A 23,386-nucleotide genomic window follows, 5' to 3' on the forward strand; every position below is an offset into this window, starting at 1 on the left:
ACCAATTGCAGGGTCAGACCGTCCTGGGGATAGTCTAGGTGAGGTAAAGGTTGAGTGCACCAGTAGTGTCACAACACAATACTCTTCCTATACTATTGCGTGGCTGGGAGGGGAAGGATCTTTGCAGTGGAAATCAACCCTTTTCCAGATGGCATTTGCAAAGCACCAAAACTGAAACCTGGGAGATAATCAGAACCAAGACATTTACTTTATTTTTAATAACAATATCAATAAAAATAAAAAATAAAACAAAACCAGACATAACTTTCTGAAAACAGCTTTCTACCTCATAATTTCACAGAAATTAGCTTGGAAATATTGTTGTGCCCTCCCCTCCTTTGATTCCTGCACAGTCCCTTTCTGTTACCCAGCCACAGCAGCCTGTGAAGATGAACCTGAGGATAGTGAAACCTTCTCCAACTGTTTGTGGCAAAGGAGGGGGGTTCCTCTGGAAGTAATGATGACTAGAGGAAAGCATGGGCCTCCAGTCCACTCTTTCAGCCCATCCTAGCAAGCCAATCCCCTCCCCCAAATGAGGGCTTTTATGGTGGTGGGTGTTCACACCTCATAGCTTGACGTTTGTACCCAGCTTTCTCTCATTAGCTTGGTTGGGTGACTGGAGAAGAGTGGGCAGTAACAGGAAGCTTAGGCTCACTGAGCAACACAGCACTCAGAGGTTCCCAGGGTTTCTCCTTAATTCCTGGCTGCTCCAGTGATGATGGTTATACAGAAACTCACCTACTCTCTCCGTGGCCACTTCAAATGGCACAGAGAGCTACTCAATACTTTCCTTGTACATTCAAACAATAGATGGAAGGATGAAAGGGAAGAATGAGAAGGGTGCAAGCCAATTCTGATGTGAATGTGTTGTGATGGGGAAAGAAAGTGGAAGAGCCTCAATACTTTTCTGTCCCTTTGCCATTTCATTGAAGTGTGAAAGAGAACTGTACTGTTCCTATCTGGAGTATGTCCTCACATTGGGAGTCTCTGCAACTCCAGCGCAGGGGAGATGTGAAAGTTCTCTTTCTGATAAGACTGAGATGTGGAAGAACAGGAAGCACAAGGTCCCCTTAGCAAGATTATTGCATCTGAAGTGGCTCTGAGAGAGTAGTGAATGGCACTCTCATGATCGTGCCCTCTCTTCTCTTGAAACTCTTTCCCCTAATCTCCATCCTAGCATGATCTTCATCAGTCACAGAAGCAGCAGGTACGTGTAGGAAGATCACAGGGGGCTAGATTTGGGGCTGCCTCTACCTAAGACAGATCCAGAAAATATGCAGATGGGCCAGAAATCCAAAATTCAATTAGAAAGACTGGAACCCTTCCCCGCTCCCAAACCTGACATGAGCCTCTCCCTCAAAAATCCTCTTAGGACATTGAGCTCTCCTGAGGGCCCACTTTGACCATGATATAGTGCTGAGGCCCAGTCACCTCAGGAGTGAACAGCACTTGTCACAATGAAGATTCTTCCTTTGCTTTCAGGTGCCAAAACTATGAGCCAAGTAACAACCGTGATCCTCCCCTGGCAGCTGCATGAGCTTTGTGTAGCGGTCCCAGCACCTCCCTTCCTTCCTGGCTGTAGTAATACTGGAAGGCACATCCCATTCTCCCTTTCAGCAGGAATCCTGACCTTTCAGTACTACTGAGTTAATAAATGCAATTTCTGACTAAGAAATTAGATCCCTTAAGAAAAGTCACAAAAAAATCCCAAAGTAAACATGGTTTGCTTTAAATAGTTCAGTAGAAACCCTTGACTCCCGAGAGCCCTTGCACAGGGCCTGTGACTGATGCTGCATCCAGAAGGGCACCTGCCGCCGTGTGGAAAGTGTGCCGAGTCACAGGTAGCAAAGCCAAGATGGCAGCTGCTGCTTCCTCTTTGCCTCCCGAAGAGGACCAGGAGTGAGGATCAGCTGAGGGCAGGGCTGGTGTTTAGTCTTTGGGTGTCTTCTTGCTGCGTGAATTCCACATGCCACGTTTGGAATGGTAGTAATGGTAAAAGTTCCTGAGTCGCAAACGTTCCACCTCCAGCCCGCTCTGAAGCACCCTGGAGCAATGGGTGTGAGCAAGCCAAACAGAAGGAAATCAAGAGAAAGAAAGGTCATTTAGTCCTCCAACTAAACATCTGTCTCTCATAACATTTTTACAAATCAGTTTCATTTGTTGAGACATTGGGAAGAAAGGGGGAAAAGAGGTAGATGGGGGAAAGATGGGTGGGGTCGGGTGATGATGTTTCTATTTTACTTAATATATGTGGGGTTTTTTGTCAGCATCGCTTGTGCAGGTTCTCTGCTGTTTGCTTGTGTTCCTTTGGTGGTGAGAGATGTTGGAGTTGGCCTAGGGCAGGCATGTCAAACCTGCGGCCCTCCAGATGTTTTGGACTACGATTCTCATCTTCCCCAACCACTGGTCCTGCTAGCTAGGGATCATGGGAGTTGTAGGCCAAAACATCTGGAGGGCCGCAGGTTTGACATGCCTGGCCTAGGGTATGATTGTTCATTTGTGGTTGGCTGTGGTGGTCTTTGTTTCGTGTGTGAGTGGGTGTTTTGGATCAGGTTAGCCATATTGATTTGTATGCTGTTGGTGGATTTTTGTCATTGTCTTGTTGGGCTGTGTATGTGATAAAGGGGAGCCATACCGGGGTGAAGCCATCTTCTTCTATTTGTCCCCGTGTTACGAGAGACATTGCACATATTTTTGTAAATCAAGAAAATCTTTAATAAAAAGAAAAATACTATGCCACTAAAACGCATGCTGAGACTCCCTCACCCTTGCTAACACAGGGTATAATGTGGGAAAGAAACGGAATGTACATTTTGCCAATTGAGATTTTAAAGTTGTTATTGTGTGGTAACTGAAGAACAAACTACTTTTAAATGTCATGTGTAAAAACACCTTTTAGAGACTGCCTCCTAAACTATTCCCCCTTCACACCTCTTTAGCATACTCATTTGAGAGCATGTTCAGTGTGTCATTTGCAAACCAAAGCTGTAACACCCTTATCCATCTCCCTGTGACTTACTCCTGAGTAAACCCATACAGCAAACCTGAACAAACCTGCTGGGCTGCATGGCATTTAGGGAGAGATTATCATCAACTAATCCAGATTTCTGAAATTTCTCTCTTAAGCTTTGCCAAAGCTTGAACTTCCAAAGGGTAAAGTAAGATCTTTTGATGTGGGCAAACACTTAGTCCCTAAGGATATGCTTGCAGGGATTTGTTGTTAGTTGCATATTTTATTTATATTCTGTTTATTATTGTGAGTATATATAAATTGCTTTGTCCACCGACTGCAAAAATAAAAGCCTCAGATTGACAAGTAATTATTGTCTTCTTCATCCTTCATTGCTAGGATCTGACTGCTTCCAGATGGCGACCTTTTTGGGTGTCAAACATGCTGACTGACATAAGAGAGGATAAAACTGGTATTGCTGCTTGTTACTCCTTGAAAGTAAATGCCAAGTAAGTGCTCCATATTCACAAGCAGCATAATGTTAGAAGAACAAACATACAATATCATGGCTCTTTTGTGAATTGGGACCCTGCAGTTTTTTCTGGTCACAGAAGGAAAAAAAGGTGATCTCTTCTGGCATCATGATTATATGAGCAGACCACTCATGTGAATGGTAAGTTTGTGGGGAGCCAGCCACTTGCAGTGCCGTCTGCACCAGATCTCAAAAGTAACCTCACAGTGACAGATCTCACAGTGACATGAAAGTTACTGTGCTGGTCCGTATTAATCCAGAGGCTATCGAGAAACAAGATTGCTGTGGGTGGCCAAATCCAAAACTGCAACTATGGCATGATGGTACATTTCTCACCATGTTTCCAGGCTGAGCCACTCATGAAGGACATGGTCATACAGACAAGCCTTGAAAGTGTTGCTTTTATGCTTTTCTATCGCTCCCTTGTGCTAGGGGGAGACTACCACAGGACAAGTAAACAGTTCCCTGGGGCCAGTTCTGCAGGACAGATAGACAACACAGTAAACGAGAGCAGAAGGAGAAGGGGTGGGGGGAACTGACAACAATGCTTTTTCTTTTAGGACTCTCTGGGTGGCAGAGCAGAAGGGGCCAAAATTCACTGGTAGGAGCAAAGGCCCCTTCCTCTGTTGTGTGCTAGCAGCGCCCCCCCCCCAAAAAAATTGGAGGTTGTTGTTCTAAGACTGCAGCAATCGAAGGGCCCTCAGTTGAGTTATGTGACTCTGCAATGTTGGCATGCAAGTTTTAAAATCAATTTAATCTGCATAGTTAAGTTTCTAAAGACATTTTGATAATTTGGTAGCTCTACCAGATTGATTGAAAGGAAGCCTATAAATGTAAGTAATAAATGATAAGTACGAGGAAATCTCAGTTTTGGTTCATTATTCTGAAGGAAGTATATATGGCAGGATCACTCATCTAACAACTAAGGGGAAAGGGCTTCACTTTTCCCAGTGTACGTCAGGGACAGGGAGACCTTGCAGGTCTCCAGTGCAAACCTTGGGGTGAATGGCTTCCCCTTTACTAAGCAGAGGTTAAAATCAAGGGTGAATGCAGCATCCTGGCCTTCTGAACACTGCAACAAGGAACTGGGAATTGGTGACACATCTTGAAATGAAAAAAAATCTTCAAGTAGACCAACAGCCTCGGGGCATTTCTGCAAAGTCACAGCAGAGGCTCCAATCACATTTCAGATTTGGCATGAAAGCCCCAGGCCCTTTTCAAAGTCAAATTGAACAACATTCAATAGATGGAGGGGTGGTACAGGTTTGCGTTGAGAGGTGGGAGAGAGGCTGTGCTGCAGTTTGCCCCTTCTCAATTAAAAATGTAGGTAGGTGTGTGTGCAGCAGCAGAAAACACACCCTCCAAAGAATTTCATTAAAAAAGGGTAGAACATTGCTGTTGGGAAAAGAAAGGGTTAATTTTGTTGTCCTTCAAAAAAGAGAGAGGAAAGAACAAAAGTGGGGGGAGAGGCTAGAATGCTGGAGAATACCACCTTCTCCCTTGACATAAACATAATAGTATTTTAGGGCATTAAATTTGTCTGCGTGGTGCTGATTACGCCCACCCTGCTCAGGGATGGCAACAGGGATCTTGAATCATGCTACATATGTTGAGGCCTGCACATATGACATCATTGACTTGTGACAGACGCCTATGCAAAGTGCAGTAGACCTCAAGATCCTCATCTCTACACCAAATGTTGCCAGCTATCTACCCAGAGTCAATAAGCCTGCCTTGTCCTGCACCAGGTCTTTACCCAGCACTGGAGGATTTTGGGGCTCTGGGCCATCCCAGAAATCTCACCTGTCCAACAGCTCCCAGTCCTCTCCACCCCAGCGGTCCCGGAACTCTTCTGTGTTCATCCCACCAATACGGTCAAAGTCAGATTTGTAGATCCCAAAGAGGCCAAAGCCATTCACCTCCCAGTAGCCTGAGAAAAATGAACCGAGAATGTTGCCAGGATCTTGATATGGAAGCAAGGCTATACTTGAGAGCCTAGACAGTTCTGGTCTCCCATTCATTTTGCTACCCAAAGAAGCCACTCTGTCCTCTGCTGGCAGCAAATATTATCTCATGTGGATTCAAAACAGGTACAGTATAGAGATAACTTTAATTAGATGAACTTCTGCAAAACCAGGACTTGTTTCTATTATTCTTTATTCATTGTTTATAGAAATTATATTGTGTCCCTCCCTTCAGTAGTGATTTAAGGGCAAGGTACAACAATTTAAAATACAAGCACCAATTAAAACAAAAAAGGAAAATACAGTGGGGGGGAAAAGCATTGATCTATCTATTGTTACAAACAACAGGGCCATGTTGCCCCCATGCACCACATGTTCAGTGGGGAGATGATTCCACCACTGGGGTGTGAATTGCCAAGAAGGCCCTCTGGCAAGTCCCAGATTGCCTGATCGCAGTCAACGAGGGGACTGCAGAAGAACCTTCCACAGCCAAACCCAAGTGTTCCTTCAGATCTCCAGGTCCTGAACCATTTAGGACTTACATCTAAAACTTTAAACAGGGCCCAGTGACATACAGTCAGCCAGTGCAGATCTTTGAGAACCAGTGTTATATGGCCTTGTGCAGACATGTCCATTAATACTCTGACTATTGTTATTTTGCCCCAAATGCAGTTTCCAGACCATCCGCAAGTGCAGTTTTACATAGAGCTGCTTGCAGGACTTTACTAGTACAGTACCAGGATTGCTGCAGCTGGGTTATTCCTGTCCAGGTAAAGTAAAATCCAGGAGTCCCGTCTCCCCGCCACAGACTATGCACCTGTCCCTGTGATGCAGTGCAACCCTGTACAGAACAGGCCTTCCTATTTCCAATCCATACCACCAATCCATAGCAGCTCGATCTCACCATGGTTTAGCTTCCATTTACTGTCCCTCATCCAACCCATTAGTGCCTCCACACATTGTTCCAGTACCTGCCCATCTTCACTTGACCCAGACAACCTTGTCCGTGCTGACTGGCAGCAGTGCTTAGCAAAGTCAGAGCCCTGGGAGAAGGCAAGTGTATTCACTCTGCTGCCCAATCTTTTCCAGGGTTCTTCTGCCCCAGATTTTCAACACAGTGGCCAAAAATATGAAACAGATTTCAAGTGACAAGTACTTGGCAAATAAGGGAACGCCTACTACACAAAGTCCAGATAGCCTGAAGATGTCAGATAAAACATATGGACCCATTGACACAATAATAATTTAATAACACCAGGTATTGAAAACCATAACTTTGTTGTATGCTCTCTCTCTCTCTCTCTCTCTCTCTCTCACACACACACACACACACACACACACACACACACACACCCCTGCTGTTTTCTACTGCTGAAACATCCACACACATGCTGAATCTCTCTCCACAGTCTCTTTTGGCAATGTTACTATTCAGGGCTTTTCTTGTCAAAACCATTTAGAGAAGAGCAGCCAAGTCAGGTTTCCCAGCAGGAGAGTCAGAGCCCAAGACTCCTGGATTATTTTCTGAATTTGTGGTACACCCCTCAGGCAAATGGTCTGGCCTTTCTCCGCTGGGTTGCAAAGGGGATACAAAACTTCCCTGATGGAGCCACAAGAAGTTTGAGTTGAAGCCTACAGAGCAGCTGAATTGCTGCATGTTATTTCTGCTCTTGCTTAAGAGCAACGAGAGTGAAGTTTTAAGGACGGTTTCAGATAAGAGGTTTTTATTTATTACTATTTATTTATGAAACGTACATCCCGCTCTCACACAGGGTGGTGCACAGCAATATAAAAACATGTTTTAAAATAATTTTTTAAAAAACACCGAAAGCGGTACAGAACAATCATTAAAACAACTGGCTACACAAGAAAGTTTTAAGCAGCTGCATAGGCCTGTTGGCATAACAGTTCTTCGGGAGACTTCCAAGAAAATTAAAAGTGAGGGTGGCTTGCCAAATCTGTGCTGGAAGAGGGCTCCACAGCATTGGACGGGCGACACTAAATGCCCAACGTCTAGTTGAGGCCAATTGGGGGACAATTAACAGCACTCATGCAGGTGATCTCAGTGATCACTGTTGTGTCTGTAGGCATCCTGTAAGAGGGCTAGATGGGAACAAGGGCACAATTATTGTGCCAGCAGCTTGGCTATTTAACTAACTTTTGCTGCCCAACACTAAGCTGGCTGTGTGAGGAATGTAGCCATGCTGCCTCATTCTCATGCAAGCAGCCTCATTCAGACAGTCATTCAGTCCAGCCTCCTCCACTTCCTCAGCAGCCAGACGTGTTTCACTTACCATTGGGCTCTCGCGGAGAGCTCCCGCAGCTCAGCCGCATGACAATGGGCGCATAAGCCAGCTTTCCCTCCACGCAGTGCTTCCGGATGCTGTCGAGAATGTTGAGGGGGAAGTGGATGTGCAGGTCACACAGGAACACAATACTGCTGCTATCCTGAGGGATCAAAGAGTGGCACAGACAAGCCATGACAATCAGGTGCAAAGCAGTCTTGGGAACAGCTATCCCCTTTGCCCTCGGTCCTCACCTCTATGGCATCTACCCCGGCCTGCAGTCCTGCTGAGCGCTCAAAGTTTCCTGTGCGCTTCAAGTATTGGTATCTGTAAAGAAGATGCACACCAGTGAAAAAGGGTGCAGAGATTCTCTCTGTGTGTGTCTCTCTGTCTCTCTCTTTGTGTGTGTAATGCCTAGTGGAGACCAGAAGTTGTGGGGTTGTTTTTGCATATTTTGTAACCTGGTTCTAACCACCAGGGACTTCCAAATACCAGGAAGGTGGAAAAAGATATGAGTACCACCAGCTGAAGGAAAACACCAAACTACAATCAAGGCAGGCTAGAGACGGTTACATATTTTTTAGTTGATTAAATGATATACCTTTAACTCAACTGAATTAAGTATTTTTAAATAAATTTGCATGCTACCCTAGCCTCAACATGGATACTTTTTAGAGCTGTTGAAAGGGTTGCAATACTTTGCAATTTAATGGGGGGAACTTCTTTTTAGAAGGGAACATGAATGTTTTCTTGTTCTTTATTAGTAACATGCTTGAATGAAAAGAGACTCAGCAAATGAATAGCTGTCCTTTAACTTTGAGACCCACTAGTTAAAGTGGTCTGTCACTGATTAATCAACTATGGTTGCACACCTAATTGGGAAGAAGTACCATGAAATTCAGAGGGATTACTTACAAGCAAACATGCAAAGGATCTTGTTGCAAAGTTTAAAGTCCATTACAGTACAAATCTATGTATGCCAATTCAGAAGTAATGCCATTCTTTTCAGTGGGGTGCACTCTCTAGTGTGCTAAGAGTTGCAGTCTTAATGTACCAATTAAACTGATTGAAATTTGAAGCCATAAGGATATTATTTGCAGATTAAGTCATCAGGTTGGTATTTGGTCACAACTCATAAAGCAAGGACTGAATGGAGAAATGGATGTAGCAAGGGCACTGTGCACATAGACACAGCATGCTTAATAAGGCGTCTGATTTCAGCAGGCATGGTCCTAGTGTTGCCCTCTCTTTCCATACACACATGATCTAGGGCATTTCTGCTATTGCTATTTGCTATTCAAGCCTCATGTTTACAGACAGCTAAATAGCAGGCTAGTCATGCACAATACTGAAAAGTCTGGAGAAGAAATAAAGCTGTAGATAATTTAAATGGCTTTATTTATTTATTTATTTATCTACCTAGCTGTACCCACTGTATAATCCAAAGTAATGCACTTGGATATCATTATTGGTCCAGCTCAGAAATCAAGCAGTGGTGGCTTCAAGACTTGCATTGTGCAGGCACAGAAACCTAATGAGACAGGCTCCAGAGCTTCCAATGTTCCTTGCATTACCTGGGCAGGTGAGCTTCCTGAAGTGCCTTCTCCACATCCATGTCGTCACTATCAAAGTCTACCAGGATAACGTTGAAGTTGGCATCCTTGGTGTTCAAGTATAGGTTAGACATGTCTGAGATGAACTGCTGTACCCAGCGTGCTTGGTTTTTAACTGCAAGTTATGAAAACAGGCTGTTAGCATTTGTAAGCACACTCAGTCAATGTTGATGGGGGAGCATCTTCATGACAAAAGGCTCGTATGATCTATGTGGACACATATCAACAGTGGCAAGAGAATAACACTCTCAGCATGTGTTTCAAGCATAGCCAAGACTTCAGTGGCATTCAGCCTGTGGCAATTCAGCATTCGGCGAGCAGAAGAAGGGAGTGAATACAAATATAGAGTTAAGAGCAGCCCTGCTGGGTCAGACCAAAGGCCCAGCCAGTCCAGCAACCTGCTGTTTCCCACAGGGGCTAACCAGATGCCTCTGCAAAGTCCACAAGCAGGACCAGAGTACATGAGCATTCTCCCACAGCTGTTCCCCAGCAACTGGTTCTCGGAGACATGCTGTCTCTGATCCCGGACTCGGATGTAGTACTGTGTATATCCATCATGATAGCCTCCCAACACTTACACTGAACAGAATTTGCCACCCCCCTAGTTTGGAGAGCATCTCTAGGAGCTCTTTGCAATTCCTTTTTGTCTTTAGCATCCTGAAACATTGGGTATTACCCCCAAACTTAGCCACCTCGCTGCTCACCTTTAACTCCAGATCATGGCATATATTTGGCACATCCGCATTCTCATCACAGAATATGGTGTTTGTATGTGTAAACAGACACAAGTTTTAATTAATTTGCCACAGGTTTTATCTTTTCCCCAGGGGTACAGGACTTGGCTTGTTGCTTTGGGGGGGGGGGGCGGCGACGACGACATGTTACACAGAGCTGTCTGACTATAAGTAAGAGACACCATGGCCTCCTCACTGCCTTTTCATTGGGGGAAAGCCAGATTTCCTCACATCTGTATTCTGTAGTAGTCCTATAATTTACAAAATGAGGAAATATTGTGGGAGGGAGGGATCTTATGGGAAGTTCTTCAGTTCATGCACTAGCTTCCCAAATGGGGTGTGGAGAAAGATATTTCCCATGTGATTTTCCCAAAGAGGTACAACCTGGTGCTGATAATACTGTCTTTGTGGTTTCAGGTTAAGATGTTTTTATTTGTCAAGGGATTCTAAAGGGTTACATTGCCTCACCCTGCTTTTAGTTTCTATAGTCTTATAGCCTGTCCATTTGTCTGCTGTCATAAAGGAAGTTGTTTTTGTTATATTTTGTATGATTTTTATAGAAATGTGTATGATACACAGAATCAACAGGATGAATGGCAGCTCAGAAGCTCAGATATATTGTAAACACACACACACACACACACACACACACTTCTCATTTCCTCTATCACCAGAGTGCCCCAAGGAACAACAGTGGAGAGGCAGCAACGCTGTCCCTTGAGTAACCCATGAATTGGGCCAAGGTCCCAAGCAAACCTTTCTTGCTCTACAGGCATGCCCTTACCCCTTGCCCTGAGAAATGAAGGCAGAATGAATGAAGGATCGCTGCCTGTGATATGCAGACTCAACCCAATTTCCCCTCTGGTAAAACAAGTTTTGCATGCAGCTGCATTGTTATAAAGAAATTGCAAAACATGTCTGAGCAGGGGTGACAGTAAAACAAAAGAAATATATGTATACAGCAGGGGAAAGGAAGGCATCTCTCAAACCACTTTCAGCACACTTTTTTTTTAAAAAAAGCCACTGTTGGTGGTTGCCAGTTTTGGTTCCCTCCCCCCGCCCTTCATTCCACTAGTCCCTAAAAAAGCAACCATTCCTTTATTGGATGAAGTGGACAGTCCCTTACCTGGGACCACAAAATGCACCATAACATTGTGCCTCCAGCTAAGCCGCAGAGGTCGGCACAGGATGGGCTTCCCATAGAGCAGGCTCCAGGCACTAGGTGATGGCTGAGATTCAGTGGACACCGTCGCAGGCCCCTCGGGGTTCACTTCAGTGCTGTCCTCTGATTTTCCCTGGTGCAGCAGGACATAGATGTACTCTGAGAGCCGCACAGTCCTCTGGCCTCTCTCCATCAGCTCCAGCTCCATCAGGTAACGGTTGCCCCGGGCCGTGTCTCGCCTCTTCTCCACATTGATGATCCTCAAGAGGGTGTAGATGCTGTGAGTGGGAGAATGGAAAGCTGACGCAGTCCCGGCCTAGACCAAATCATCGTAAGAAGCTATCTTGCACCAGGATCACATTCAGACCGTACATTTAAAGTACATGGGGATCCCCCATACAACAATAATAATTTCATTATTTATACCCCACCCATCTGCCTGGGTTTCCCCAGCCACTCTGGGCCTCACAGAGCTACCCTTAAGAAACTACAGTTCCCAGGATTCTTTGGGGAAAAGCCATGTGGTTTGAATGTGGTATGAGCCTGGTCAGGTTATGTGCACGCCAACTGTCTAGTCTTGACTGGCTGTGGCTCTCTAGGGTTTCAGGCAGGGAAGGGTCTTTTCCCATCACCTGCTCCCTGAACTGCCACTTTGAATGGGAGACACAAGGGATCGAACCTGAGATACTGTATGTGCTCTCACTGGGGCCCTTCCCCACTCCAGAAATGCCTCTCCTTGTTTTAGGATCTGTAGGGGCAGATTAGGAGAGACCCCGATGCACACAGAATGGTCCCCTAGCAGCTATAGGGAATATTAGGGACAATAATCTTTTTTGTAGGCTAGCCCTGCTCCAAACAGGCCTAATCAGCAGAAACAGGGTCTATGAAAGCAGGAGTTCCACAGCTCTCACACAGTGGGATTCTTTAGGCATTTCCATAAATGGGGAGGCCTGCACTAAAGCAGCAGGGTGTTTGTGTGCCTCACAACTTAACAGAGGTAGGAGGAACAAGGGCATAGGTTTGTGAGAAGTGGGAATCTGCTGGTAGTTCAGAAGTCGTAGTTCTGGCTGGATCAAACTAGAGGCCGATTTCTGCTTTACAGCAAGCAGAAAGACTTAAGTAGAAGCCTGATTTCTCAGAGTCCTTCTGTGCAAACATCTGTTTTGCCACAGGTACCCCAAGAGTTCATCTGCCCCTCCGTTTCCCAGGGGTAGTGGTAGGCCTCAGTTACCGTGGCAGATTCAATTCAGTTATATCTGCTGATTTACCCCCTTGCCCACTGATCAGAGGAGAGCTTCCAGCTGTCCTAAGTGAACGCTACATCTTCCCAAAGGGTAAGCTCTTTTACTGTCTGTCTGTCTCCTGAGTGGAAGGGGTGGGCGTGGGCTCCTCATTTCAGCCCCTGCCTATTGTATAGAACACTATCCCTCCACACCCCAGTTCTCCCTTCCTACCCGCCATTCTTCTCGTTGAGCTTCTCCATATATTGAGCCACCACGTCCACCACCTCGCTCTCGCTCAGCTGCAGGTTTCCCGAGACGTTGCACCGGAGGTCGTTCCAGTCCGAGCGCAGCAGCTCGAAATCCACAGGGCTGACACTGAATGTCCTCTGCCAGTTGATGGAGTCCTCCAGCCAGCTCTGCTGCAGCTCAGAGTTCTCGTAGCTGTAATCGGACAGCTCCTCCTCGGCTTCCTCCCCCAGGGCCTTCTCTGGGCCCTCCTCCTGCTGGGACTCCGTCATCTCAGACATCCGCAGGAAGGACGTCACTCGCACGCCTTCAGGCAGCACCACCTCGGAGGAATTGTAATCCAGGGTGGTCCTTGCCACAGTGGTGACCTCAAAGGTTTCTTGGCTGAAGAGCCCTTCTGCAGGCAGGCTCAAGGCACTGGGCCGCACCCTCTGCTTCCTTCGGGCCTTGGGGGCCTCTCGGTCATACAGCTGCTCCCATTTCCTGCTGGCCCGCTGGCTTTTCCTTTTAGAAGGGTCTGTTTCTTTGGAGGCATTGCCGGTGAGCCAAGGGGTCCTATGGCCAGGGATGGTGTGCAGCTTGCTGGAGGGAGCAGGCCGCCGCTGAGGGAGCCTGGAGTTCAAGTGCACCTTCCTGGGCAGTTTGGGGTAGAGGAAGACTCCGGGGAAAGCCTCCTTTTGGGACGGGGCCTTCTTCTTGCTGGGCTGCAGCCGCGTCACATACACCTTGTCTGGGGGTTTCTTGGTGTCTATCTTGGGCTGCCCCTCCTCCTTCGGGCTCTGCTGTTTGGCCTTCCCAGCAAAGAAAGGCACAGAGAGGCGAGGCTGGAGGCCGAGGGAGCTGCCTCGCTTAGGTGGCAACAGCAGCCCCAACTCTCCCTCCTTCCTTCCGGCCTCTTCGTCCTCCTCATTCTGCGCCCAGCTGAGGGACCGGCCATAGAGAACCCCCTGCTCCCCGAGAGGGGCTGCCTTCTCGTAGGCCTGGGATGCCTTTGACGGAGTCACAGGCCTCTGGCTCAGTCCAGTGTTTGCACCTGTGGAAACAGGCTGCCCGGTCAGGGTCCCCTCTTCATTAAACCTCTTTTGCTTCTGGTTGAAGGTATAGTAGTCCACATCATTCCCATAATCCTTTGTGACAAGGGGCCTCTCTTTCCTCTGAAGCCCTGTGAACACATTTGGATCCAGAACGCCCGGGCTCTTGTCCTTGTCCTCAGGGGGTGGGTCGGTGGGCTCAGGACTGTCAGCTCCTTCTTCCTCCTCTTCAAGAAAATCTAGAAAATAACCAGCAGCAGAGCAGATAAAGTCTCATGGGTAACATGCCCAAGTGCAAGGGAAACTTGAAGGCAAGAGGGGTTTGGAGGACTCTAAGGCAAGAGGCAGCTGAGGAAGGAAGGGGTTGGGGGAAGGCCTGGAACAGAAAGCAGGGGAAGGGTGAGTATTGGGTACTGTACTGGTAAGCAAAGTCTCTGTGTACCACCATGGCATGAGGTCAGACCCTGAAAATTTTTGAAAAAGTGCAGGCTGTGTCTGTGAATGTCTCTAGTACTGAGGGAGCGATGCTTTGTCTGAGCATGCATGGTTCCTCCATGTCTAGCTGCCCTTTCCTCAGGGCCTCCTGTTATGTTCTCTGACCTACACATCCCTAATGACCTTTCTTTCCCTACCCCTGGTGCTGGTCAGCACAGTCTGTAGGATCAAAATTAACTAAATGACTTCATGCAAAATGGGAAAATGTGTACACACTGTGCGGATTTGAATAATTAATTTAAACGCATAATTTTGGTCTCTTTGGGACTTAACAGGGCATTTGGATGGCATAGCCTTGCCCTCTTCCTTTGTAAATTTCAACCAGATGAATCGAGAGAGAATTTCCTCCATACTAAGTAGTAAAAATCACATAAATTAACTGAGGAGAGTCAAGGCTGCATATCAAAGGGATGGCGAAGGTCTAATATTCTTGCTACAAACAAGATTTGGAGTGGGGGGGGGAGTACTGATTGCATTTCAAGGTATTCACAAGCTTGGTCTCAGCACAGATGGGCCTCTGGATTGCAGAGGTGGCTTGCAGAGGTCGAGGTGGGAGAGGGGCATTTTGTCAGCCGAGAATAGGAAGCTGCTGAAGATACCAGAAAACTCCCCACAGAACATGGCAAGAACCAGATACTCTTCGTCCCAGGTGTTCAGTGGTGGCAGTGACTTTGTCCATGCATAAACCCCAAGAATTCCAGTCTTTGGCAATAGGTACCGTATTTTTCTGTGTATAACATGACCCCTATTTTTGGGGACTCCAAATAAAGAAATCCCCCATATGCACTATCCGTGTATAAGATGACCCCCAATTTTAAACTTGAAAAAATGGGGGGGGAATATAGTCTTATACATGAAAAATACGGTATATCTCATGGCAGCTTTCTTGCGTGGGAGCCAGAAGGGAAATCAAAGCGACAAAAAATAAAGAATCACTGTAAATGCATTCAGGAGCCAGGCTGGTGAATTGCTGCCTGCAGTTATTCACCCACCCTCACCAGGCAATCTGTTGCTGTGACACAACCTGCATGGGAATGCAATCCCTGCAAGCGGATGGCACAACAGACTTGCTTGTTCTAACACCAGAGAAACACACAGAATCACAGAATTGTAGAGTTGCAAGGGACCCCAGGGGTCATCTAGTCTAACCCCCTGCAATGCAGGAATCATAGCTAGAGAATCCCTGATGGATTCCAGCCTCTGTTTACATAAATACACACACACTTCAGAAGCTGCTCATAAAATGGACAGAGATCAGAGTGTGGTTCCTGCCTGATTGGAGGAAGCTGTATTTCCCAAATACTACTTACTCTCAGGATTCAGGAAGAGAAAGGCTCTCTGGTGTGGATCCTCCTCCTCCTCCTCTTCCTCTTCGTCCATCTTCATGTATTTGTAAAAGCCAAATCTGGAGGGCCAAGCAAAAAGTCTCAGATAACACACACACACACACACACACACACACACACACATACACACACACACACACAAACACACACACCTGTGTTGCTCAAGGATAAGCCTGAGGGCTTTTGCTTAGCAGGGAATCCTTGTAATAGGCACCCAGCCTACTTTTTCACAGAGGCAGATTCCAGAGGGACATAGTTGTGGTAAAAACAACAGTCTGGTGGAACCTTGAAGACTACCAATGCATTGTAGTATAAGCTTTTGGGGGCCCTGTTGGATGCGTGAAGTAGTCTCTTATGGAGGTAGACAGAGGCAGACATACATAATATTGATGGCAAGAGTCTCTTCTTGAAGTTGAGCTTCAGAGCCCCTTTGTAGAAGAGACCATAAATTGGCTGTGTTTGCCACAGAGTTGCATGTAGTTGAAACAGATTACAAAATGGAAGGTGGGAGGTAACACTAAAGCCAGAGACTTGACTTTGAAATATCCCGAACAGCATCAAGATCAATGGATTCTGCCATTATGACTCAGAGCAGTTATGGATGTCAGGGAAAGAGGGCCAGTGAATGTGAACCAAGTTCTCTTCCCCTCTTGCCAATTCCAATCGAGCCACAATGGAAAATTCCTTCCCTAGGTTGACTACTTTGTAGTTCCTGTAAAATTTCTCAGCCCCAATGGCAAACAACAGTGACCAAATCAGAGAGGATCAGGTTCACCACCAACCCTTCTATGGTCCTATGGTCCACATTCATGTTTGCTGCACCTTAGATTTCACATTTTACACTTGCAATCTCTCCACCCCCAACAAAGTACATCTGATGGGTTTCTGATAGCTCTTGGCAGTCAGCTTCCTTACTGCCCTTCCTGGTTCACACTTACTTTTCCAAGTAGAGCGGAGACTCCCTGTAGAAGCATTTGTTCTCTGTCTCCATGTGCGTAAGCCGGGTGAAATCATTGGGGTAAACAAATGAGAGGTAGACCTGTGGGAGGGGCAACCTGGTGAGAAGAGTCACAGCAAAGTAGGTATGTTTCCACTTCCTACAGGTGGAGGAGGAAAGGGGTGAATTATACTGGGCAGGAAGGAGAAGCTGCTCCTGGGGCCCATCCCAGAGAACACATGGCAGCAGGCCGTGGGCGCAAACACTACCAGCTGGACCCAGGAGCAGTGAGAATTGCACACGCCTGTACATTGTGACGCAGATTCTGAAATCTGCCTTTGTGGTTTTTTTATTTATTCAGAATCAAGCTCCCACCACTGCATTCTGTGCCTGATAGGAATCAAATAAGCTTTGGGTCGGGTTACAAGTGCTCAGGTGGCAGCCAGTACAGTTATTTACCCCTTCCCTTCTTTGTCCCTGCCCGATCCTTCTATCCTGCCCCCAACTCCCCATCTTTTCTGGTGCACTAGCTTCAGTTCAGTCCCTGTTATTTTTTAAAAAAAATCTGCTAATGCTGCTGGCCAAAATGACCCAGCAATAATGTCTTTTGAATTTGGTTCCCAGAGCAGTGCAGGCATAGCCTGCCCCCCACCCCCCACTGTAGGGCAATGTGCTGTGGTACAGGTGCATAGGAATGAGCGATGGCAAAAATAGTGGAGATACTTCTCCATGGACAGAGAGAAAGCTAGGCTATAAAGCCCAAATGGGGACACTTACAAACTGCAGGCCCTGATAGCGGGCAATAGGGAAATCCTTCACCACGTACGTGGGGCTGTAAGCACAGGGCACCAGCACATTCTCCACGTGGGACGGCTCGATCTGGGGAGCTGAGATAAAGGCAGTTAAGCAAGAGGAAGAAGCCACAGGATCAAACCCAAAGGTTCCTGAGTCCACCTGCCTAGACTGTTGCTCACTTGACTGCTACACACCATGGATAAATAGCAGACATTCTTCTCCCTGGCATCTAGTATTCCATGAGGAGGGTTTGTTTTGTTTTGTTTTTGTTGTTGTTTTTTGTAGCACTCATTCATGTGATCTCCTGGTTTTTGTTTTTTAGTGGAAGAGTCCAGAACAAGCTTAAGGATGAGGCAGATAGGCCTAAGATTTCTGCTAGGAGTGTGTGTGAGTGTGAGGAGGTTCAGTGTCCTGCATAGCTCAATTCTCATCACTGCTAGAAAATCAGAATTAATGTTAAGTAGTAAAAATAAGATAATTTGCATGATTTTTTTTAAATGCTAATTTTATACTTGTTAAAGTATTCACTCTCAGCACAAGCACAGAATTTTATGTTGTTAGGCACAGAAACTGTAGATAGACCCACTGTAGAATTAATCCACATTGACTGTTATATCTAGGAGGTCTTCTGCTTTTGATCTAAACCAGGCAACCCCAAACTTCGGCCCGCCAGATGTTTTGGACTACAATTCCCATCATCCCTGACCACTGGTCCTGTTAGCTAGGGATCATGGGAGTTGTAGGCCAAAACATCTGGAGTGCTGCAGTTTGGGGATGCCTGATCTAAACTGTAAACCACCATCTCCCCAAGAGGTCATTATAGTGTCACTCAACATTCCTGGAGACTGAGAACCATCTTCTGTCAACATACCTTCTTTTGAGACCAGGATTAATCCAGTCTTGCTGGAAAAATCGACTCCCTTCCCCATCACAAAAGTCTCACTTTTGGCAAATGCAAAGGTGATCATCTCGTCTCATAGTTTCAGATCAATAAATATCCTGTATGAATGCCTCCTTCATCCTATTGCTGCAGACACTGATATTTAGCTAGCTCTCCACTGAATGCCTGCTCTTTCTAGCCTGCATCAAAACACAGTAAGAGGGATACAATGCTCCCAAACGTGTTTCTTTCATGGGTAGGTTGCTTCCAAACAAATATGCTCTTTCTTGAGCTCCACCAATTCCCTCTCTTTACAGCGAAGGGAGCCAACACAGGGGGTTGGACTAGATGACTCTTGGGGTCCCTTGCAACTCTACAGTTCTATGATTCTATGACAATATGCTGAAGATGTTGTTGGACTACAACTCCTCAACATGTTCCCTAACGTCATGGCTTTTCCAGCTACTCCACCCTTTGTTCTTGGAAGCTTTATAAGATGCTGTTGCAGGAGAAGGATTGTGAGCAACATCATGGCAGAGGTGTTTCTAGGAGTAAGGTGAAACTGTGAAGCTCCCTTGTTATTTCTGCTACTGGTTGGTGCTGCAGGTTGTTTAAGTAATTTTTTTCTGTTTATAGAAATGTGATTTTTCTGGTACAGTATGTTGTTATATTTTGGCTTTCCTATGTTATTATGAAATTGTTACTAAGTAATTGCTTTGCAACAATATTATAACATGGTTTTTGTAGCATTTCTTTGAAATGCATCCCTGTTTCTTTGTTGCAACCTGCTTTGAGTGGGAAAGCAGCAGACAAATCAAATGAATGAATGAATGATCACTGGCCCTTTTGGCTTAGGCTGGGGGGGCATTGTAGTCCAACAACATCTGGAGGGCACCATGTTGTCATCGAGTGTGGGAGGGGAGGGAAACGTTAGCAAAAGCTAGAAGGAGGCATCCTGACCCAACGCCAAAGCTCTTGCCCAAACTGAGACCACTTATGCATACCTAAGCAAAAACACCCACGCCCCTGCTAATACAGGCCACGCCTCAAGTGCCCCTTCATTCTTCCCTCCCTGCCCACCTCTATTCCTCTTCCTCTACTGCAATGGCAAGCAAACAGACTTCACTGGAAGACCCTTTCTCACTTACTGAGGAAGAAAGTGTCCCGAGGGTCAGGCTTCAGCATATCTGCTCCATGCTCATCTCTCTGCGCACCCCAGAGGTAGCTGCCAGAGTGGCTGGCGAGGGACTGAGGCACATGCGCCACCTCATTCATTTTCAGGCTGGATTCATCTGGAGGGGAGGAGAGGAGGAGGAAGAGAGGGGTAAGAGAGGGTGGGTGACTCGTGAAGGGCAAACTCACATCTATAGCTATAGCAGCAGCACTGGGTTTTTGTCTCCAGAATTTCCCACAAATGTCAGGTGTAGCTATCAAGGAAGGAAGCAAGCACATCTTGGGTGAATTAGGGTGTGTGTGTAGTTGGTTGTGTTTCTGGGTGCAAGATATATGTATGCCCAAAACCCCTGCAGGCCTTGCTATGCTATTAAACCTGAGAAGGAAGAAGGAAGGAAGAAGGAAGAACGCTGCTTTAAATATCTCAATTCTTCAAGAGGAATGCATGGCTTTTTTGGAGCATGATCATTCATGACTGTGTTTTGGATTAGGTACCGATATGGCTTCTCTCGAGAGCCAAGTCTGGAGCAGAACAGTTATAAGGCTTCTGAGATGGAAAGCTACATCTAATGTGTAGCGGCCACATCAAGGCCATTATATGCTCCACACAGAGACCTTCCATCATAGGCGCCAACTGTCGGAAGCAGCATAAAATCTCTATCTAGCCTCCCAATCTTGCCTCTGCTCCATAGGGAGTTAGCACCCTCCGTTTCCTTAAAGAGAACCCTGTGCCAACTGTGTCACTTAGACAACCACCTAATCTCAACCGAGCAAAGGTCAAAAGCAGCTCATGCCATCCCAGGCCTGGCAGCTCACAAATCTCCTGATGCCTCTCATTTACTCACTTCTAAATACGCCACCAGGGTTAATTTGAAAATATTTGAGCCTCTGAACAAACAGAAAGCAAAGCAAGGAATAATTTCTCCAGGGATACAAGGGCTCAGAAAGGCAAAGCGCAGCCCCGCCTCCTGCAAGAAACGACAAGACTGCCAGGAATGACATCATCGGTGTCTGGGAGGAACGAAATGCCATATCAATTAAGTGCTGGCTGCCTCTAATGTCATGTTTATTAGATGAGGCTGTCTGTTTGCACATATCCGTACTAGGTAACTGAAGCAAGGCGAGCACAGAAGTGCAAGAAATTAGAAGGGCTGCCCTCCGCCGCTATCTCTTCATCTGTCTTCCCACTCAATCCTAGTAAGCAGAGGGGAAAACACAGTCACCTGATATGGCAGAGTCACAGTACAGAAAAACAGAGCTGGCCAAAGACTCCACAAGCCTAGCTATGACACTCATGGCACTCATGGGGAAAACATCAGTGCTGCGGTTACATTTTGTGGCTCTATGGTTCACAGCTGTAACACGGGGTGGTTGTTCTCAGTTCTAGCCAAAGCCTTCCTGGATAAACTTTCAGAACTTGTAAACCAAGAGAGCTAAAGGCACCTCAGAACTCACACATCGACTGACAGACTAAATAATCTGTTAAACTGGGCTGGTGAATAAGGCCAGAATGCATGCTGTGCTCACAAAAACAAAAATCACGCAGAATTTTCCTAAGAGGGCTATTAGGCTAATTATCAAGGAATTAATTTCCAAAGGGCGGCTCTTTTGATAAAATTTTATGGCAATTCCTTTTATTTAACTCTGCCACCACCTCCAGTATTCTAGCACTGTGCTCTCTTCTGCAATGGCATGCTCTTTTTACGTAATAAACTCTGAATTGCGCCACTGCGCCCAGACACACTTCACTCGCAATGCAGCTTGGAAAAAACGATGGGGGCAGGGACACACACCATCAGCTGGGATTGTCCAACAGCCAGGGCTAGTTTCTGCTATTAGCCTTAAGCAGAAGACATTAGTAGAAACGAACCTGTGAAGACTGCATAAAATAGCACCAATTAATTTTAAAAGGAAAGGAAAAAGGAAAAAAAGAGAGACTTTGATGTAGATCCTAAGTTAAGCAAGTTCATGGAAGGAGTTTCCTGCCTCTCTTCTCCCCTTACCCCTCTGCAAAGCCTCCTGATCCATGTGGGATGGGATGGGATGGGATGGGATGGCAGGGGTGGGAGTGGGGACTCTGGTGGAGAGAGGCTAGAGATGGTAAAGTTGCCTCCCTTAAGTTAACTTGTGCGGCAATTCCTCTCTCCTCCAGCAGCCCCATCCCAAATTGTTCAGCAGGGCCTCCCAACCTCCCAGAGAAGCTTTTTGAGGAGGCACAGAGAAAACAACAGAGAGAAAAAGGGATGGGCACTTTCCCTTCCATTAAGTTCCTTGATCATTTATCTGAGGAGGATCAAAGGCTTTAGGATTGTATCCAGCGAAGTCATCCTGTTCACACAAGGGCTTCTGCTTGTGCGACAGAACTTCCCTTCCCTCTCCTTAGCAAGGGGGTTTCTGTCAAGACCAGTTTGTGCCTTTTGAATGAGGCATAACCTTCGGTGTGAAAAAACAACAACCCTCAGAAGCAGAGTGCTAAACACTATTAGAACGTGAAGTCACAGCAGACAACACCATTTCCTTGTGTGCTGCTCTGAAGGCGATCAAGCAGAAAACTGCCTGCCCTGATAGCAACTGGCAGCACCTAATGCCATTTTGATTCCTCCTAAGCAAGGGGTATGGGCAGGGGTGTAGGAAGATAGGGGCGGTGGGGGCGGGGCGCCCTGGGCAGCGCGATTCCAGGGGCGCCGTGGCTACCCGCCCCGCCCCAAAATGTGTGTCACGCCCCTGGGGGCAGCGCGCCTGCTCTCTGCCCCCTGGTGGCGGAGCATCAAGCTGCGCCCCTGGGTATGGGACGCGGGTGGCGCTGTGGGTTAAACCACAGAGCCTAGGGCAGGGGTCCCCAAACTTACCCAGCTTTGGGCCAGATGCCCACCACGCCGATTGCATAGTGGGCCGGAGGGTGGGGGAGCGCGCGCCCATATGCAAACACTATTTCTGGCACACTCCCGACCTGGAAAGTGCTGGAAATAGTTTGTGCACATGTGCAGAAGCCTCCTCCGATCCGGAAGTACACCGGAAATGACGCTTGCGCATGTGCACAAGCTATTTCCGTCACTTTTCTGGGTCAGAAGTCAGCAGCCGCGCTGCACCGCGCCGGTAAGAGCGGGCGGCGGCAGCGGGGGTCCCCAGGGGCCGCATAAAAGAGCCTTGGGGGCCGTATGTGGCCCCCGGGCCGTAGTCTGGGGACCCCTGGCCTAGGGCTTGCCAATCAGGTCGGCGGTTCGAATCCCCACGACGGGGTGAGCTCCCGCTGCTTGGTCCCAACTCCTGCCCACCTAGCATTTCGAAAGCACGCCAAAGTGCAAGTGGATAAATAGGTACCTCTACAGTGGGAAGGTAAATGGCGTTTCCGTGTGCTGCTCTGGTTCGCCAGAAACGCCTTTGTCATGCTGGCCACATGACCTGGAAGCTGTACGCCAGCTCCCTCAGCCAATATAACGCGAGATGAGCTCCGCAACCCCAGAGTCGGTCATGACTGGACCTAATGTGTCAGGGGTCCCTTTATCCTTTTAAGCAAGGGGTGCAGGTTTCAGCCAAAGTGCTTAGCACAGCAAAAAGTCAGCTTAGCAATCAGGTTGACTCTCTTCACGTGGCGAAGACTGGAGGGTTCAACTGTGGGGGGAGGGAGGGCGGGGCAGGCTCAAATTGTGGCTTCACACTGCAACACCAAAGCAGCAGACATTCGCACTCAACTCTTTGAGTCGTTTGTTCAATCAATCAATAAGACAGGCCTCTTTTAAAACAGAAAGGGAAGGGGAGGAAAATATAAAAGGGAAGAACTATGTAGCACATACTGGAGAAGTTAATTGCACTGTGTATCATTCTATTGAAAAGAGCAATGGCTTGCTCACACAGCCCGGTTGCCTGGGACAAGGGAGAGGAATGGCAACATTAACTCTCCTTTCTTGTGTCAGCACAGTCTGTGCATGGTCTGCTGGAAGAAAGGCAGATGTACCCATCACTAAGGACAGGTGGTTCTCACTTGCTTGCAATTTTTTTGCTGCCAAGGTAACTTGTGCT

At 47.0% G+C, this 23,386-nt stretch overlaps 1 protein-coding gene and 1 long non-coding RNA gene across 4 annotated transcripts in view; one reads left to right on the forward strand and one right to left on the reverse strand.

Moving 5' to 3' along the window:
* Positions 1-7,747, forward strand: part of LOC118088796 (uncharacterized) — a 65,703-nt gene extending 57,956 nt beyond the window's left edge. For 2 of the 3 annotated variants that reach the window (XR_004693051.2, XR_009557880.1), the window contains 2 exons: positions 3,350-3,459; positions 6,119-7,747. This is a non-coding gene — a long non-coding RNA (uncharacterized LOC118088796). Of the gene's footprint in view, positions 1-3,349 lie in introns of all 3 variants that reach the window. The other variant, XR_009557881.1, reaches the window with a different exon arrangement.
* B4GALNT4 (beta-1,4-N-acetyl-galactosaminyltransferase 4) overlaps positions 88-23,386 on the reverse strand; it is a 157,563-nt gene continuing 134,264 nt past the window's right edge. The window contains exons 10-20 of the mRNA XM_035122823.2: positions 19,342-19,485; positions 17,296-17,405; positions 16,520-16,620; positions 15,546-15,640; positions 12,695-13,979; positions 11,205-11,518; positions 9,306-9,459; positions 7,986-8,058; positions 7,741-7,894; positions 5,286-5,412; positions 88-2,044 (exon numbers count right to left, since the gene is read on the reverse strand). Of these exons, the coding sequence (XP_034978714.2) occupies positions 1,930-2,044; positions 5,286-5,412; positions 7,741-7,894; positions 7,986-8,058; positions 9,306-9,459; positions 11,205-11,518; positions 12,695-13,979; positions 15,546-15,640; positions 16,520-16,620; positions 17,296-17,405; positions 19,342-19,485 (2,672 nt within the window). The 3' untranslated portion in view covers positions 88-1,929. The remainder of the gene's footprint in view (positions 2,045-5,285; positions 5,413-7,740; positions 7,895-7,985; positions 8,059-9,305; positions 9,460-11,204; positions 11,519-12,694; positions 13,980-15,545; positions 15,641-16,519; positions 16,621-17,295; positions 17,406-19,341; positions 19,486-23,386) is intronic.

The sequence above is a fragment of the Zootoca vivipara genome, chromosome 1 (assembly GCF_963506605.1).
Source record: "Zootoca vivipara chromosome 1, rZooViv1.1, whole genome shotgun sequence".
Taxonomy (NCBI): domain Eukaryota; kingdom Metazoa; phylum Chordata; class Lepidosauria; order Squamata; family Lacertidae; genus Zootoca; species Zootoca vivipara.